The sequence below is a fragment of the Manis javanica genome, chromosome 1, assembly GCF_040802235.1.
Source record: "Manis javanica isolate MJ-LG chromosome 1, MJ_LKY, whole genome shotgun sequence".
NCBI lineage: Eukaryota > Metazoa > Chordata > Mammalia > Pholidota > Manidae > Manis > Manis javanica.
The window spans coordinates 163132033-163147442 of NC_133156.1; the positions used below are offsets into that span (position 1 = coordinate 163132033).

The 15410-nt window shown below is 41.1% G+C and overlaps 1 protein-coding gene across 4 annotated transcripts in view; it reads right to left on the bottom strand.

The window, feature by feature from the left end:
• Nucleotides 1-14833, bottom strand: part of VWA3B (von Willebrand factor A domain containing 3B) — a 206573-nt gene extending 191740 nt beyond the window's left edge. For 2 of the 4 annotated variants that reach the window (XR_012132934.1, XM_073240008.1), the window contains exons 1-2: nucleotides 14133-14810; nucleotides 7928-8155 (exon numbers count right to left, since the gene is read on the bottom strand). Coding sequence is in view for 2 of the 4 variants with exons in the window: in XM_073240008.1 (XP_073096109.1) it covers nucleotides 7928-8155; nucleotides 14133-14232 (328 nt within the window). In the remaining 2 variants the exon portion in view is untranslated. Of the gene's footprint in view, nucleotides 1-7927; nucleotides 8156-14132 lie in introns of all 4 variants that reach the window. The other 2 variants (XR_012132935.1, XM_073240004.1) reach the window with 2 other exon arrangements.
• Nucleotides 14834-15410: the final 577 nt, after the last annotated feature.

The window sequence follows — 15410 nt, forward strand, 5'->3', positions numbered from 1 at the left end:
AAATTGAGATCTGTCACCAGCAGAGCTGTACTACAAGAAATGCTAAAAGAAATTCTTCAGGGAAAAAAACACCAGATGGAACCTCCTTCTTCGAGGAAGGATTAATATTATAAATAGTAAATATGTGGATTTAAAAATGTTATTTTTTCTACTCAGTTTCTGTAAAAGAAAAATGACTTCTTAAAGCAATATGTATAACAGTGAATTGTGAGATTAATGATGTAAGACTAAAATAGATTAACACAATAACACCAGGGACAGGAGTGGGAAATAAGTAAACCTATACCATTGCAAGATTCTTACATTTTACAGGAATACACAGTTAACATTCAGCAGACTCTGACAAGTTAAGGATATAATCACTACAGAACAACCACTGAAAATATAAAGCAAAAAGATATATCAAAAAACCTATTGAAATTTAAATGGAAAAGTCAAAATGGTATTGCTAAAAAATATTCAACTTACCCAAAAGGAGGCAAAAAAGTAGAAACAGAAGGGAAAGAAAAAGATGGAACAAATAGAAAACAAATAGTAAGATGGTATAACTAAATCTAACTACATTAACCCTTGAACAACAGAGGTTTGAACTGCAGAGGTCCACTTGTACACGCTGTTTTCATGAATATATTGGAAAATTTTTTTGAGAATTATGACAATTTGAAAAAACACTTTCTTTTCTCTAGCTTACTTTATTATGAGAATACAGTCTGTAACACACATTCAAAATATGTGTTAATCAACTGTTGATATTATCAGTAAGGCTTCTGGCTGACAGTAGGCTAGCAGTAGATAAGTTTTTTAGGGAATCAAAAATTTTATGTGGATTTTCAACCGTGGGTAGTCAGCTGTATATCACTTATTACATAAAGTTTAATGATTAAATACACTAAAATTAAAAGGCAGAGATTAAACTGGGTTAAAGAGGCACTCTAAAATAGAGACTGCAGATAGTTTGAAAGTAAAAGACTATAAGCAGAGAGGCTTAAAGATGGCAGTATGAGAAGTAAGACAGAAACTTCCTCCCAAAACCACATATAATATGAAAATACAGCAAATGCAACAAATTCTGACAGTGACCGGAAAGAAAACTGCAACAGACTACCTACATATGGGGAAAAGAGAGGACCTCACGGAAAAGGGCAAAGTAGCAAAGCCACAATCTGGTGGGACCTAAGTGCTCCTCCCACCCCAACTGACCAGCAGGAGGAAGAGAAACTAAGCAGGGAAGGGGTAGAAGCCTAGAACTGCTGAATACCCAGCCCTGAAGATCTGCTACAGGAGCAACAGCTGAAATTACACGGTGCTCTGGAGATTAGTGGGGTTGGAAAACAAAGACAGGCGGAATACTCAGAGAGACTGAAATGTCAGCCACTTGTGGAGAATGGGTACCCACAACCAGCTGCTCCAGGACAAAGAAAGGTGGGCGCTTTGAAAGACTTCCCAACAGTGAGAGGGCTGTTAAAGGGCAAGGATTACACATAGCTTGCTACTCAGGAGAAAGGACAGGTGGACAAAATTGTCCAGGAACATTAGCCCAGCAGGTTGAGAACTTTCAGGAGCTTCAGGCACTCTATCCCCCTGGCTGGTGATGTGCACCAAAGATCCCCACCAGTATAATCAACCTGCCACTCCTTCCGCCCAGCCAGCACCTGTTCACAAACCTGCTGCCCCGGCCATTGTGCCAAACCAGCCAGAGGGTGGCTCCACCTATGGTAGCAGCAGGGGTGTAACACAGAATCCTCACTGCACACTTGACCCAGTGGCCCTGGCAGTGGAAGCAGGCACTGTTGGCAGGAGGCAGGAAAGAGCTCTTTCCTCCCAAAAGGCACCAGAGCCACACACCTGCAACCCCCACCATCACTCCAGGTGCTGGGCAGTTCCAGAGAGTAGAGCTTCTGGGTACTAGAGGGTGCTGCCTACACAAAGTTATTATATCAGAGTTATCAATACAAATATGAAACAACAAAAGAACCTGGTACAAAACAAAATCCCGCAAACACCAGAAAGAGGACTAAGTGAAACTGAAATCACCAATTTACCTGATGAAGATTTCAAAATAAAAATCATAAACATGCCCATGGGGCTACAGAAAAATATTCAAGACCTCAGGGAAGACTTAAAGACAAATTTTGAAAAATACATCTGAAATGAAACATACAATGGAGGGATTAAAGAAGATTAGATGAGATAGAGAAGACAGTTACTGAAACAGAAATTAAAGAAGAGGAATACAAAGAAGCTGAGGCACAAAGAGAAAACAGGATCATTAGGAATGAAAGAATGTTAAGAGAACTGTGTGACCAATCCAAAGAGAACAATATTTGCATTATAGGGGTACCAGAAGAAGAAGAGAGACAAAAGGGATAGAAATTGTCTTTGAGGAGGTAATTGCTGAAACTTTCCCCAATATGGGGAAGGAGATAGTGTCTCAGGCTATGGAGGTGCACAGATCTCCCAACACAAGGGACCCAAGGAAAACAAGACCAAGATGTATAATAATTAAAACAACAAATATCAAGGAAAAGAACAGAGTATTAAAAGCAGCCAGAGAGAAAAAAAATCACATATAAAGGAAAACCCATCAGGCTATCATCAGACTTCTCAGCAGAAACATTACAGGACAGAAGGCAGTGGCATGATATTAATGCAATGAAACAGAAGGGCCTCCAACCAAGAATACTCTACTAGGAAAGATTATAATTTAAATTTGAGGCAGGGATTAAACGATTTCCAGACAATTAAATGTTGAGGGAATTTAACTCCCACAACCATCTCTACAGTGTATTTTGGAGTGACTACTATAGATGGAAGTTCTCTTAAGGTTAAATAGCTGTCACCAGAGAAAATAAAACCACAGGAAAGGAAGTAGACCAATTATTTACTAAGCAAATGCAAAATTAAATCAACTACACACAAAGTCAGTCAAAGGATACACGAAGAGTACAGAATATGATATCTAATATATAAAGAATGGCGGAGGAAGAAAAAGAAGGGAGGAAAGAAAAAGAACCTTTAGATTGTGTTTGAAGTTAGACTGTTAAGATACTAAAGAAGTTACCATTGAACCTTTGGCAACCACGAATCTAAAGCCTCCAATGGCAATAAGTACATATCTATCAATATTCACCCTAAATATAAATGGACTGAATGCACCAATCAAAAGACAGAGTCACTGAATGGATAAAAAAACAAGACCAGTCTATATGCTGCCTACAAGACACTCACTTCAAACCCAAAGACATGCACAGACTGAAAGTAAAGGGATGGAAAAATATATATCATGCAAATAATAGGGAGAAAAAAGCAGGAGTTGCAATACTTGTATCAGACAAAATAGACTTCAAAACAGAGTCACAAGAGACAAAGAAGAACATTATATAATGATAAAGGGGTCAGTCCAACAAGAGTATATAACCATTACAAATATCGATGCAACCAACATATGAACATCTACATATGTGAAACAAATACTAACAGAATAAAAGGGTGAAATAAAATGCAATGCATTCATTTTAGGAGACTTCAACATACCACTCACTCTAAACAACAGATCAACCAGACAGAAAATAAATAAGGACACAGAGCACTGAACACATTAGAACAGAGGGACCTAACAGACATCCAAAGAGCACTCCACCCAAAAGCAGCAGGATACACAATCTTCTCAAGTGCACATGGAACATTTTCAAGAATAGATCATATACTAGGTCACAGAAAAAGCCTTAGTAAATTCAGAAGGATTGAAATTGAATCAACCAGCTTCTCAGACCACAAAGGTATGAAACTAGAAATAAATTATGCAAAGAAAACAAAAAGGCCCACAAACACATGTAGCCTTAACAACATGCTCCTAAATAACCAATGTATCAATGACCAAATAAAAACAGAGATCAAGCAATACACAGAGACAAACAAAAACAATAACACCCCAAAAAACTGTGGGATGCAGTGTAGGCCATGCTTAGAGGGAAGTATACTGCAATACAGGCCTACTTTAGGAAAGAAGAATACCAAATGAACAGTCTAAACTCATACTTAATGAAACTAGAAAAAGAGGAACAAAGGAGGCCCAAAGTCAGTAGAAGGATCGACATAATAAAGATCAGAGCAGAAATAAATAACATCGAGAAGAATAAGACAATAGAATTCATGAAATCAGGAGTTAGTTCTTCAAAAAAACAAACAAAACACAAACGCCTAGCCAGACTTTTCAGGAAAAAAAGAGGATGTACACACATAGACAGAATCAGAAATGAGAAAGGAAAATCACTATGGACACCACAGAAGTACAAAGAATTATTAGAGAATACTATGAAAAACTATATGCCAACAAACTGGATAACCTAGAAGAAATGGACAACTTTCTAGAAAAATACAACCTTCCATGGTGGACCCCAAAGCAAACAGAAAATCTGAACAGACCAATCACCAGCAACAAAGTTGAATTGGTAATCAAAAAACTACCTAAGAACAAAACCCCTGGAGCAGAAGGCTTCACAGCTAATTTTATCAAACATTTAGTGAAGACCTAATTTCCATTCACAATTGCATCAAAAAGAATAAAATACCTAGGAAAAAACCTAAACAAAGAAGTGAAAGACCTATACCCTGAAAACTACAAGACACTCTTAAGGGAAATTAAAGAGGACACTAATAAATGGAAATTAATCCCATGCTCATGGCTGGGAAGAATTAATATTGTTAAAATAGCCATCCTGCCTAAAGCAATCTACAGATTCAATGTAATCCCTACCAAAATACCAACAACATTCTTCAAGAAATTAGAGCAATTAGTTTTAAAATTCATAAGAAATGACAAAAGCCCCCGAATAGCCAAAGCAATCCTGAGATGGAAGAATAAAGCAGGGGGACTTATGCTCCCTGACTTCAAGCTCTACTACAAAGCCACAGTAATCAACACAATTTGGTACTGGCACAAGAACAGACCCATAGAACAGTGGAACAGACTAGAGAGCCCAGATATAAACCCAAGCATACATGGTCAATTAATATATGATAATAAAGGAGCCATGGATATACAGTGGGGAAACAACAGCCTGTTCAACAGCTGGTGCTGGCAAAACTGGACAGCTGCATGTCAGAGAATCGAACTGGATCACTGTCTAACCCCATACACAAAAGTAAACTCCAAATGGATCAAAGACCTGAATGTAAGTCATGAAACCACAAAACTCTTAGAAAAAAAACAGGCAAAAATCTCTTGGACATAAACATGAGCAACCTCTTCATGAACATATCTCCCCAGGCAAGGGAAACAAAAGCAAAAATGAACAAGTGGGTCTATATCAAGCTGAAAAGCTTCTGTACAGGAAAGGGCACCACCAGTAGAACAAAAAGGCATCCTACAGTATGGGAGAATATATTCATAAATGACAGATCTGATAAAGGGTTGACATCCAAAATATATAAAGAGCTCATGCACTTCAAAAAACAAAAAGCAAACAATCCAATCAAAAAATGGTCACAGGAGCTGAAAAGAAAGTTCTCCAAAGAAGAAATTCAGATGGCCAACAGACACATGAAAGGATGCTCCACATCACTAGTCATCAGAGAAATGCAAACTAAAACCACAATGAGACATCACATTACACCAGTAAGGATTGCTACTATCCAAAAGACAAGCAACAACAAATGTTGGCGAGGTTGTGGAGAAAGGGGAACCCTCCTACACTGCTGGTGGGAATGTAAATTAGTTCAACCATTGTGGAAAGCAGTATGGAGGTTCCTCAAAAAGCTCAAAATAGAAATTCCACGTCTAGGAATTTACCCTAAGAATGCAGCAGCCCAGTTTGAAAAAGACAGATGCACCCCTATGTTTATCGCAGCAGTATTTACAATAGCCAAGAAATGAAAGCAACCCAAGTGTCCATCAGTAGATGAATGGATAAAGAAGATGTGATGCATATACACAATGGAATATTATTCAGCCATAAGAAGAAAACAAATCCTACCATTTGCAACAACATGGATGGAGCTAGAGGGTATTAGGCTCAGTGAAATAAGCCAGGCAGAGAAAGACAATTACCAAATGATTGCACTCATATGTGGTGTATAAGAACAATGAAAAAAAAACTGAAGGAACAAAACAGCAGCAGAATCACTAAACCCAAGAATGGACTAACAGTTACCAAAGGGAAAGGGAATGGGGAGGATGGGTGGGAAGGGACAGATAAGGGGGGAGGGAAGAAAGGGAGCATTACAAATGACACATACAACATGGGGGGGGGCCACGGGGAGGGCTGTGCAACACAGAAAAGACAAGCAGTGATTCTACAGCATCTTACTACGCTGATGGACAGAGACTGTAATGGGGTTTGTAGGGGGGACTTGGTGATGGTGGGAGTCTAGTAAACATAATGTTCCTCATGTAATTGTAGATTAATGATAACAACAAAAAAACATATGCACCCCTATGTTTATCACAGCACTATTTACAATAGCCAAGAAATGGAAGCAACCTAAGTGTCCATCAGTAGATGAATAGATAAAGAAGATGTGATACATACACACAATGGAATATTATTCAGCCATAAGAAGAAAATAAATCCTACCATTTGCAACAACATGGATGGAGCTATCTTTGCTAATATTAATGACTGAATTATACTTATTTGAGATACAACATAAAACTGCTTTCAGTTTGTTTCCTTATATAAGAATCACATAGACCCCCAGCTCAAAAGGTATTTAGATGGCTCAGGGCTGCATTAGCCCTATGGAAAGGTAAATAAGCATAGCCTGAGTCCTGACGAGCAAGGCCTTGTCATCTGGATGGGCCTCCGGATCAGTCTGTAACAACACATCCCCTATAACTCTGAATCACCAGTGTGGAACAAAGCTGCCAAGGGAACTGGTGAGAAATCTGAAAAACCCAGTATTAATGACTGCTCAACAAATATTTGATTAATTCAGAATCACTGAGAAAAATCCTAGAAATGGAAATTGCCCTGATGAAAGGTATGCTGCTCAGGTGGGGTGTTACTGACATTCACTCCTGGGTGGGCTTATCAGACAACTCAGTATCCCTAGGCCCCAGGCCCTGTATTTCCATTACAACCCAAGTCAACATGTCATAATACAAACAAAAACACCCTCACACATTTCCACACTCCCTGTCAGAGGGCAGTACTACTGGGAGTTGAGAACCAACACTTCAACTAACACCTTTAGGAAAAACTGGACCATAACATAAGGCAGGGCACAACAGGAAAACAGCACATTCTCTCTGAAACCACACACAACTATTGCCTTAATCAGTAACCTACAAAAGGGGTGTGCACATCAGGGGATAAGCAAGATATCTGCTGGGGTATGCAGAAATACAAATAAATCCATTTTTTAAATCTCATCTTTAAAGGATGAAAAATCAAACTAACATTACTAAAATTTGACATGTGCACTGACAATTGTAGATCTATCAAACATTCATGTATGGGGAGTCCATGCATCAACTTTTTTTGTACCCATAAAGATGTGAGATGGAAACAAACCCACAGACCTGTGGTTTTTAAGGGGCCTTCAGAACTGATGCCTCCCTGTGGGGAAGTTGGGGTTCCTATGGCCAGGATCCTCACTGAACTTAAACCACCTGATGAAGTAACTGGCCTGTTGCTAGGCTACTGCTTCCACACCTATAGGCAATAAGCTATTATTGCGCTATATAGAGAGCTCGTCCCAGTGCTCTGGGGGGAGACAGAGACGTGAGAGCTCGACCTACCGCCAGGAGAACAAGCTGGGTAATAAATCCTTTCTCCCCAAAGAAACTGTCATATCTTTGCTCACACTGAATCCATAGTGAACTTGCCAGGAGCTGAAATCCATTGGCAAGACACTTACTTCAAAGGTGAAAGGGCAGCTTGCTGCTGGGGTTTTTCCAGCCAACATTGCTTTGTGAGTAGTGTACCTTCACAGTGTGGGAATCCAATCTGCGACAAAATCTGTTTCAAAGTCAATTTGTTGCTCTTAAGCCCATGCAGTTGAAGCCATTCCTCAGACGAGATGAGACTCTGGTCAGCTGAGTCTGTTTTGGTGTTGCTCAGGCACTCTTGCCTCTGCAGCTGCTGCTCAGGGATGGTAGAAGATGAGCCTGGTGTCTCCATCTCTGAATTAGAATTTAAGTAACCGGCATCTCCTGTATGCACAATTGTCAAAATAAGACTTCCTGGTAACTTGAAAACAATCTAACATTGAGAGGATTGGTTTAATATAAATTACACTGCAACCATTGAGTGGAATTCTATCAAAGTTATAATATATATGTATATTTTTTCATAAAGTAGATACCTACATATATTGCTAAAAGCCATCCATAAAATTTAATATCCTTATATACACACACAAAAAAAGTATCTAGAAAGATATATGCCAATAGCTTTACAGCAGTTTTCTTTGTGTGCTGGGAGTATGCATGGTTTTTGCCTTTTCTATATTGTTTAAATTTTTGCATTATTTGGACATTCCTAAAACAGGATTTACTTTCATAATCAGAAAAATACAAAGCTCTTCCATTTTGGAAAATAAACATTTACTTCTGAATCTTCATTACACATCAGTATTCCAATTAAAGTCACACCTGAACTTTTGCTTCCAAAACAAAGATAAAACTCTGAGAGGAAACACCTGGTGGAGTGGCTAATTGGGACCTAGAGACAGGGTGGGAACTGGACCACGGATCAGCCCAGCCAGAATATATGGGCTCACCTTCCGAATGTTTTATTTTAAAGTTGGACTTAAACATTCTGACTCATGTAACCAGCTGTTCTGGGACCAGCTGGCCGTAAAGCAATATGCAACATATTAAGCTTATCTAGACCTAATTATAGCTTATATACACAAGAGGAGAGGAGTGCCCCAACTGTGGTGTAATCTTAACCCCCTCACCGCAGCTTCAGGCTCGGCCTGATAATTTGAAGAAAATGAAGTATCAACCAAGAAAAGGCAAAGCTGTGAATCAATGATTTACATTTATTTGGGGTTTTAGGGATTATAATCCAGGAACATAGCCTGGGGAGAAAAACCCAAAAGGACACCAACCCCAAGAGGGGAAAAGGCTTACGGTTTTCAAAGGCAAAAAGGGAAATCCTGAGGGGGCTTATATGAATTGTTGTCTTGCCAGTGGGTTTCAGCCTCAGGCAAGTTCACTATGGATTCAGTGTGACCAAAGAAATGACAGTAGAACATTCTTGGGGTGAAAGGGTTATACCCAACTTTATTCCCACGGTGGCAGGTCGGTCACTCAGAGCGAGTCCGCATGCAGCAAGCTGGTCTCTGTCTCTGGGCCTCTGTTCTCAGTGCTGCCACCACTCCAGTCTCTGCTCTGCTCTCCTGCAGCTTGCAGCTGTGCCACGGTGTTGCCCAGAGCACTGGGCGGAGCTCTTTATATAGAGTCAATAAAACGTATTGCCCACACATGTGTAGTTACCTAGCCGACGAGGGCCAGGTGAGAATCTTGGTCACAGGAACCTTCATTTTATCCACAATTGTTCTCAAAGAATTACAATTGGCTAAAGCTATTATAACCTGTATTTAATTATACATACATAATTGGTTGCTAAGACTCTTCTCCAGGCAAAATGTATACATACTTTTTTGCAGGAAGCAGATTTTTGTCCAGGATCCTTATGTTGTGACAGAATACTAAGTTTAAGTTTCTTCTGAGAATAGTTTCAGAGAAGAATATTTCCTATTCTATAAAGACCCTATTTCCTTAATGGTCCCCCACTCTTATTTTTTTAGTTTACTCTCACTGTCAATGTTAACTCCATTTTGTCTACATCTACCAAAGAAAGGTCTGCCTACCTCTGTACCCAGACTGTGCAACACATATAAATTTGTTATCTGGACTGTAAAACTTTTTAACAATGGAAATACTGCCTTTTCACATTTCTAAAATTCTGCATTTCCTGAAAGTCTCTTGGTATGACATGTCATATACAGTAACCAGTTGGACCGAAGCTAGGGAGGTTTTGTAAAAAGAAGTTAGAAAGTATTATTATTGGCAAACACTTAATTTTATATATATTGTGTGGTATCTATTTAACCCTTATAATAACTTTATGAGGTAAACAGCACTATTATTCTCATTCTACAGATAAGGAAACCAAGACAGAGAATGGCTTACTAACTTGCCCACCAACTCACAGCTGGTAGGGGGGTGTAGCTGAGATTCACAGCCAGGTTGTCTGGCTCTAGAGTCTGTGTTCTATGACCTTTATTATAACAAACAAATGCAGGCTGGGCTGAAGTTTTCATATGCCCTATCTCGCAAATTCTTCATAATTCTATCAGCTACACATTGTGAACACCCCACCTACTTCTGACGAATCAGAAGCTTTGAGACTTCAAAAAACTTGTTCAAGACCCACAACCATTAAGTGGCAAATGCAGGAATCAAAGCCATTTCTTAACCACTCTATCATAACTGACCTCCCCCAGCCAGGTCCTGTGGCACAAGCCTGCAGACGCCATTCCAGCAGGATTGCTTTCCAGTAGGGCTCCTGGGTCTTCATTAAAGGCGGAGCACTAACCTTTATTCTCAGAGCACAGGTTCAGCAGGCTTCTTGGCTTGTCACTTTCAAGGTATCAGAGATAATGATTTGTTTTTAAGGTTTATGTGAACTTGTCCACATATGTTGAATTCCAAAGGTACAGAAACTCCTAGTATTAGTATAAATCTTGTCTTCTTTCTATAGGGCTTAATTTGATGGGGATGTTACAATAGAATCTGGAGAGTATCATGCAGGAGTTGAAAAATTTAGAACTTCTGTGTAGGTCCTTCTGCCACTTTGGGTGAGTGACTCCTTGAAGTGGTGTAAATGTAGATAAAATGGAGTTAACATTGACAGTGAGAGTAAACTAGAGTGGAAGAGGGGAGGATTAAGGAAATTAAGTCCTTCCTCTTCTCAAACTGACCTTTCTCCAGTGAATGCTGAATTTACATTCTGCCAGACCTAAATATCCTGGACAAATATCTGCTACCTCCAAGAAAGTAGCCTCTTTGCCTCCCGAATAGCCTTAGCAACCAATCGGGAACAGCTAAGTGCAGGTTACCATAGCTTTAGCCAATTGTAATCCTTTCAAAACAACGTGTGTAAAGCCCCCTCAGAGTTCCCCTTTTTGACTTTAAAAACCCTAAGCCCTTTTCCCTCTTCAGAGCATACATTTGGGTTTCCTCCTAAATCTATGTTCCCAGATTTTAATCTCTAAAACCCCAGATAAATGCTACTAATTGTTTTACAGTTTTGCCTTTTTTTGGTCCACAGCGGGAACACCAACTCCGTGTCCCAACCCCCAAGGCTACTGCAAAGGACACACATGGCAACGGATGAGTGATGCTTGGGTAAGCACTTGGCATATTGGAAAGGGCTATATACAAATAAATTACTTAAAAATCATTGCACTTTAGTAATTGTGCTTTGTTTCATATACCCACGTTTACTCCAAGCACCTTTTTACCCCCAGGTTCCAGCCATATTGAGCTATGAAGTTTGGGCTCCTCCTCCTTCTATCTTAGAATCACAGAACATGAAAACAAACTAACATGTTTCAACTTTCTTTTTGACATCTGAAACAAAGAGTGCTGGCTGAAGGACTTTTAAATATGGCCAATGGTTCCAATAGAAACAAGAAAAGGAAGCTCATAATAAACATTTCTGACTATTTCATCGTTCCAGCTGCTCTTTCTCTTCCCTGAAACACTCACCCACCTCCTAGATTCTTAGAAGAGGGAGCTATGTGCCATAGGCTAAAAGGGACACAACTACATAAACTACCCTACTATGGCTCCTAAACTGGATTCTGGAACCTTAAAAGAAGGTTTCAGAAGAGTCACAGGTGTTTTTAATCCAAAGAAACCTGTTCTTGATTCCAAATAAAAGGTGACTGAATCCTCCAGCTAAGGTGTATTTTCTAGTCTCTTCTGCATTCACGTGACTTAAAAAAAAATGAAATAAAAAAGTCTGTTTGGCTATTGAATCTGAGAACCTGTATGACTCATGCTGATTCAGATCTTAATCCTTAAGAATTTTTTAGCCTGAGAATAGCAGTATTGTTGGAAATGAAAGCAGCTAGAAAATGGAACTTATCCAGATAAAACAAGGGAGAGAAAGGGCATCTCACAACAGAAGGGATCATTCTACACCAATGGGGTAAGAGCTACTCTGTCAGAGCAAGGAAACCTGCCTGAGCCATGGTGCCAAATGGCTTGACACCACAGCCCCTACACACACAGCCCACCTGCTTTACCACCTCCAAGCTGGTCTTCATTGGTTCTCTAAGATCTTTAGCCTTCAAACAACATTTCAAACCCTGTCTCCTCCATGAAGCCTCTGCAGACCCCTCACCAGCTTTCTGGAGCCTCTCCCTGGGAAAGCCACAAATTCTGCTTTGACACTTCACCAACATGGCCTTGGGCACTTCAGGTTTGTCCTCACTAGATAAAAGAGGGCTCAAGGACTTCAGGGACAAACTATACAATTGCCCTTAGCATAGTGCCATATATACAAAGCAGGCACTTTGTATGGGTATAGGGTTGAGTTAAATTGATCACTCAGAATTACTATGTATCCCAATTTTTCTAACTAGGCTTAGATTGGGAAATATCTGTCTCTTTAACAAAGATACTATTTTCTGGATAATACTATGCTGTTATTATTTTTAGGGTTTCTTCATCTGAAGTCATTATAACTTGAGTAACAGACAAATCCAGAAGTGCCAAACAACAAATCCCAGTTAAGCACTGCCCTAAGTTTTAAAAGCTATCCCAAGCTCCAGAGTTTGGGGAAATAGGGATTTCCTAAAAGAAACAGGAAGTATAAATGCAGAAAGAAAAAAAGGAAGTGAAAGTCTGAGATGAAGACAGGGGCAAGCCAGTAGAGTTTGGGGGAAAAGTAGAAAGCTTAAGCTGGCACAAACCCAAAGGCCTCAAGCAAGGGAATCATGTACAGCCAGCCTGTGAGGCTGGAGTCTACCCATAGCAGAACATCGAGATGCCCCACGGCAGTCCTAAGGTGAGTGCCTGTGGGAGTTCTGGCTTAAGAGAGTAGGGCCCATATGGTCAGAGGCTGAGGCACAATGCATGACTTAGGGGCCATTAATTCAGCTTAGACGTTTGATATACTTCTGCCTGCTTTATTATCAACACCCAACACTTCCTAGGGCTTCATTAGCTGCTGAAAAAGGCGGCTAGGTGGATGCATCTTGTGATTTAGGTGAGTTTTCAATTACGATTGTGCCAGTAAGAAAGGACGCTGTATCCTGCTGCAACTCTCCCCCCGAAACAATTTATCCCCTACCCTACCCACCCCACCATTCTTCTGCTCTTGAGAGGCAAGCAAAAGTTTTTAGCATCTACTCAAATAAGGCAGGTATAAGAAAGGAGACTGAAATGGACTTCCCAAAGCTAAATTAATAAGGGCCAAAAAGAAAAGCTACGAATGACTGAGTTGCTTCAGGCGGACGCTCATTTCTAAAAAGAAAGAGACCAAGAGCTCCCAAGAAAGGAAAACTCTACCGAGTGAAAACTAAACCTAATTTTTATGCCCTTATAAAGAGCAGAAGAGAATGGGGCTCAGAAGAGAATGGGGCTCATCTTAGGTGATTGTGAAAACCACATACGTGTGGAAGAAAGGGAGAGCCAGAAGATATTCCAGAACATAAAATTGTAATAAGTTCTAATCCAAGCAGATCGCTTTTGGGTTTCGACTACCCTATTTGTCAATCAGTATTTCTTTAAAATAAAATTCTCCTGGTTCTTGAATTGCTTCCAGAGCCCTACTGAACTTCACCTTCTTACTGCGGTTGGCCTACGGTAAGACGACCCTAGAGAGCCGGTTCTCCCGCAGAGCAGAGCAGAGCAGAGCAGCAGAGCTCGGGCAGGGGCGTGGTGTGCGCGGGGCTGAGCCGCACGAGGGGGCTGGGGGCGCGTTTCTCCGCCGCGCCCTCGTACCGAATAGTCCAGTGAGTCCGGGCAAGTTCTAGACCCGTTTTCGCATCTTTGTGGGGGTGGAGGGGTTCAACTCGCAAACTGGAAAATTCTAAGGTTTTCCTCCGCAGCCTGCTGGAAACAGCACTTCGGAAGTTGCGGCGTGAGGGATCGCATCCACACTTACTGGGCAATCTGTCAGCAGACAGCCAAGGCCGTTTCCGGTCAGCAGCCACGCTGCCATTCTCGGGGACCGTCTGACCCGAGCGGGCGGGCGAGGTCCGCATCCCGCTGGTTGATAATTCACGCGGACAAAGGGTCCGCGTTCGGTGAGGATTCCAGGCTGTTCTGTGACCCGAGCGCGAGGCACGCGGCCTGTTGACGACCGGTTGCTCGGACACGGCCAATCACAGCGCAGCTCCTTAAGCAGGCTCCGCCCACTGAGCGCGCAAGCTGGGGGCTGGGCCTAGGGGCGGGGCTCTGAGGCTGTGCGGCGAGGCGCAGAACGCAAGACTCCAGGTCCCAAGTGCCCGACGACCTTCGCTGCATCTCACGACTGAAACGAGGTTCCCAGGCCGGTGGACCGCTCCTGGCACTGTCGCCTGCGTCAGCTGTGGCGGCGAAATTAACAACAGTGGTGTCGGATTAAGGGGCTAGGGCGCAAGCCGCTATTGCGGAGGAAGTCGCCCGGGCGGAGGGGAGGCCAGTACACCAGCAAACGCTGCAGTCAGCTTCGGCACATGACACTTACCCCAGCGTAATTTTAATTCTCAACTCAACGCTGTGAATAGATCTTTTCTTCATTTGACAGCTGAGGGAAAGAAGCTTAAAGAGGTGGGGCAGCTAGTGGTAGTAGCGAAAGAGTCGAGGATGCTGCTCAGACAAGAGCGAGCTTGATATACGGCTTTGCAAACTTCCAATTTTAGAGTCGGGGACTGCAGTTACCAAAGTATGCGTAGAGATGAATGTTCCTATAGGCATTATTTTCTCCATTCAGCTTTATTTTTAACCCTTAATGTTTACCTTACTAAGCAGAGTTCAAAATGACTGAATTTTCTGTCACCCAGAAATAAAATTGTGCTTCTGTAAAACATTTTTATATCTTTAACAACAGATCTCTTAGGCAAGTATTGCCTTACTACATCAGGATATTAAAATGTGTTTTAGATTTTAAAACTCAAGAAGTGACCAAATCATCTGTAGGTTTTTGAGTCAAAGATCTAATAAAGCACAGTTAATACTAGGACTGAAAAATTCTGTCCCCAACAGAAAAGTCCACTTCATCCACAAGGATTTATTTTAACTACAGTTTTTAATGCCTTTATAACTTGAAAAGTACTGAAAGGTTTGATCTCAGATCAGATATTATTCCATAAAGTTCTTAGATTTTATACTACCGGCCCTGCAGATGACACCTGCCAACCGTGCCACCAAAAAAAAAAAAAAAAAAAACTGCCACAGAACC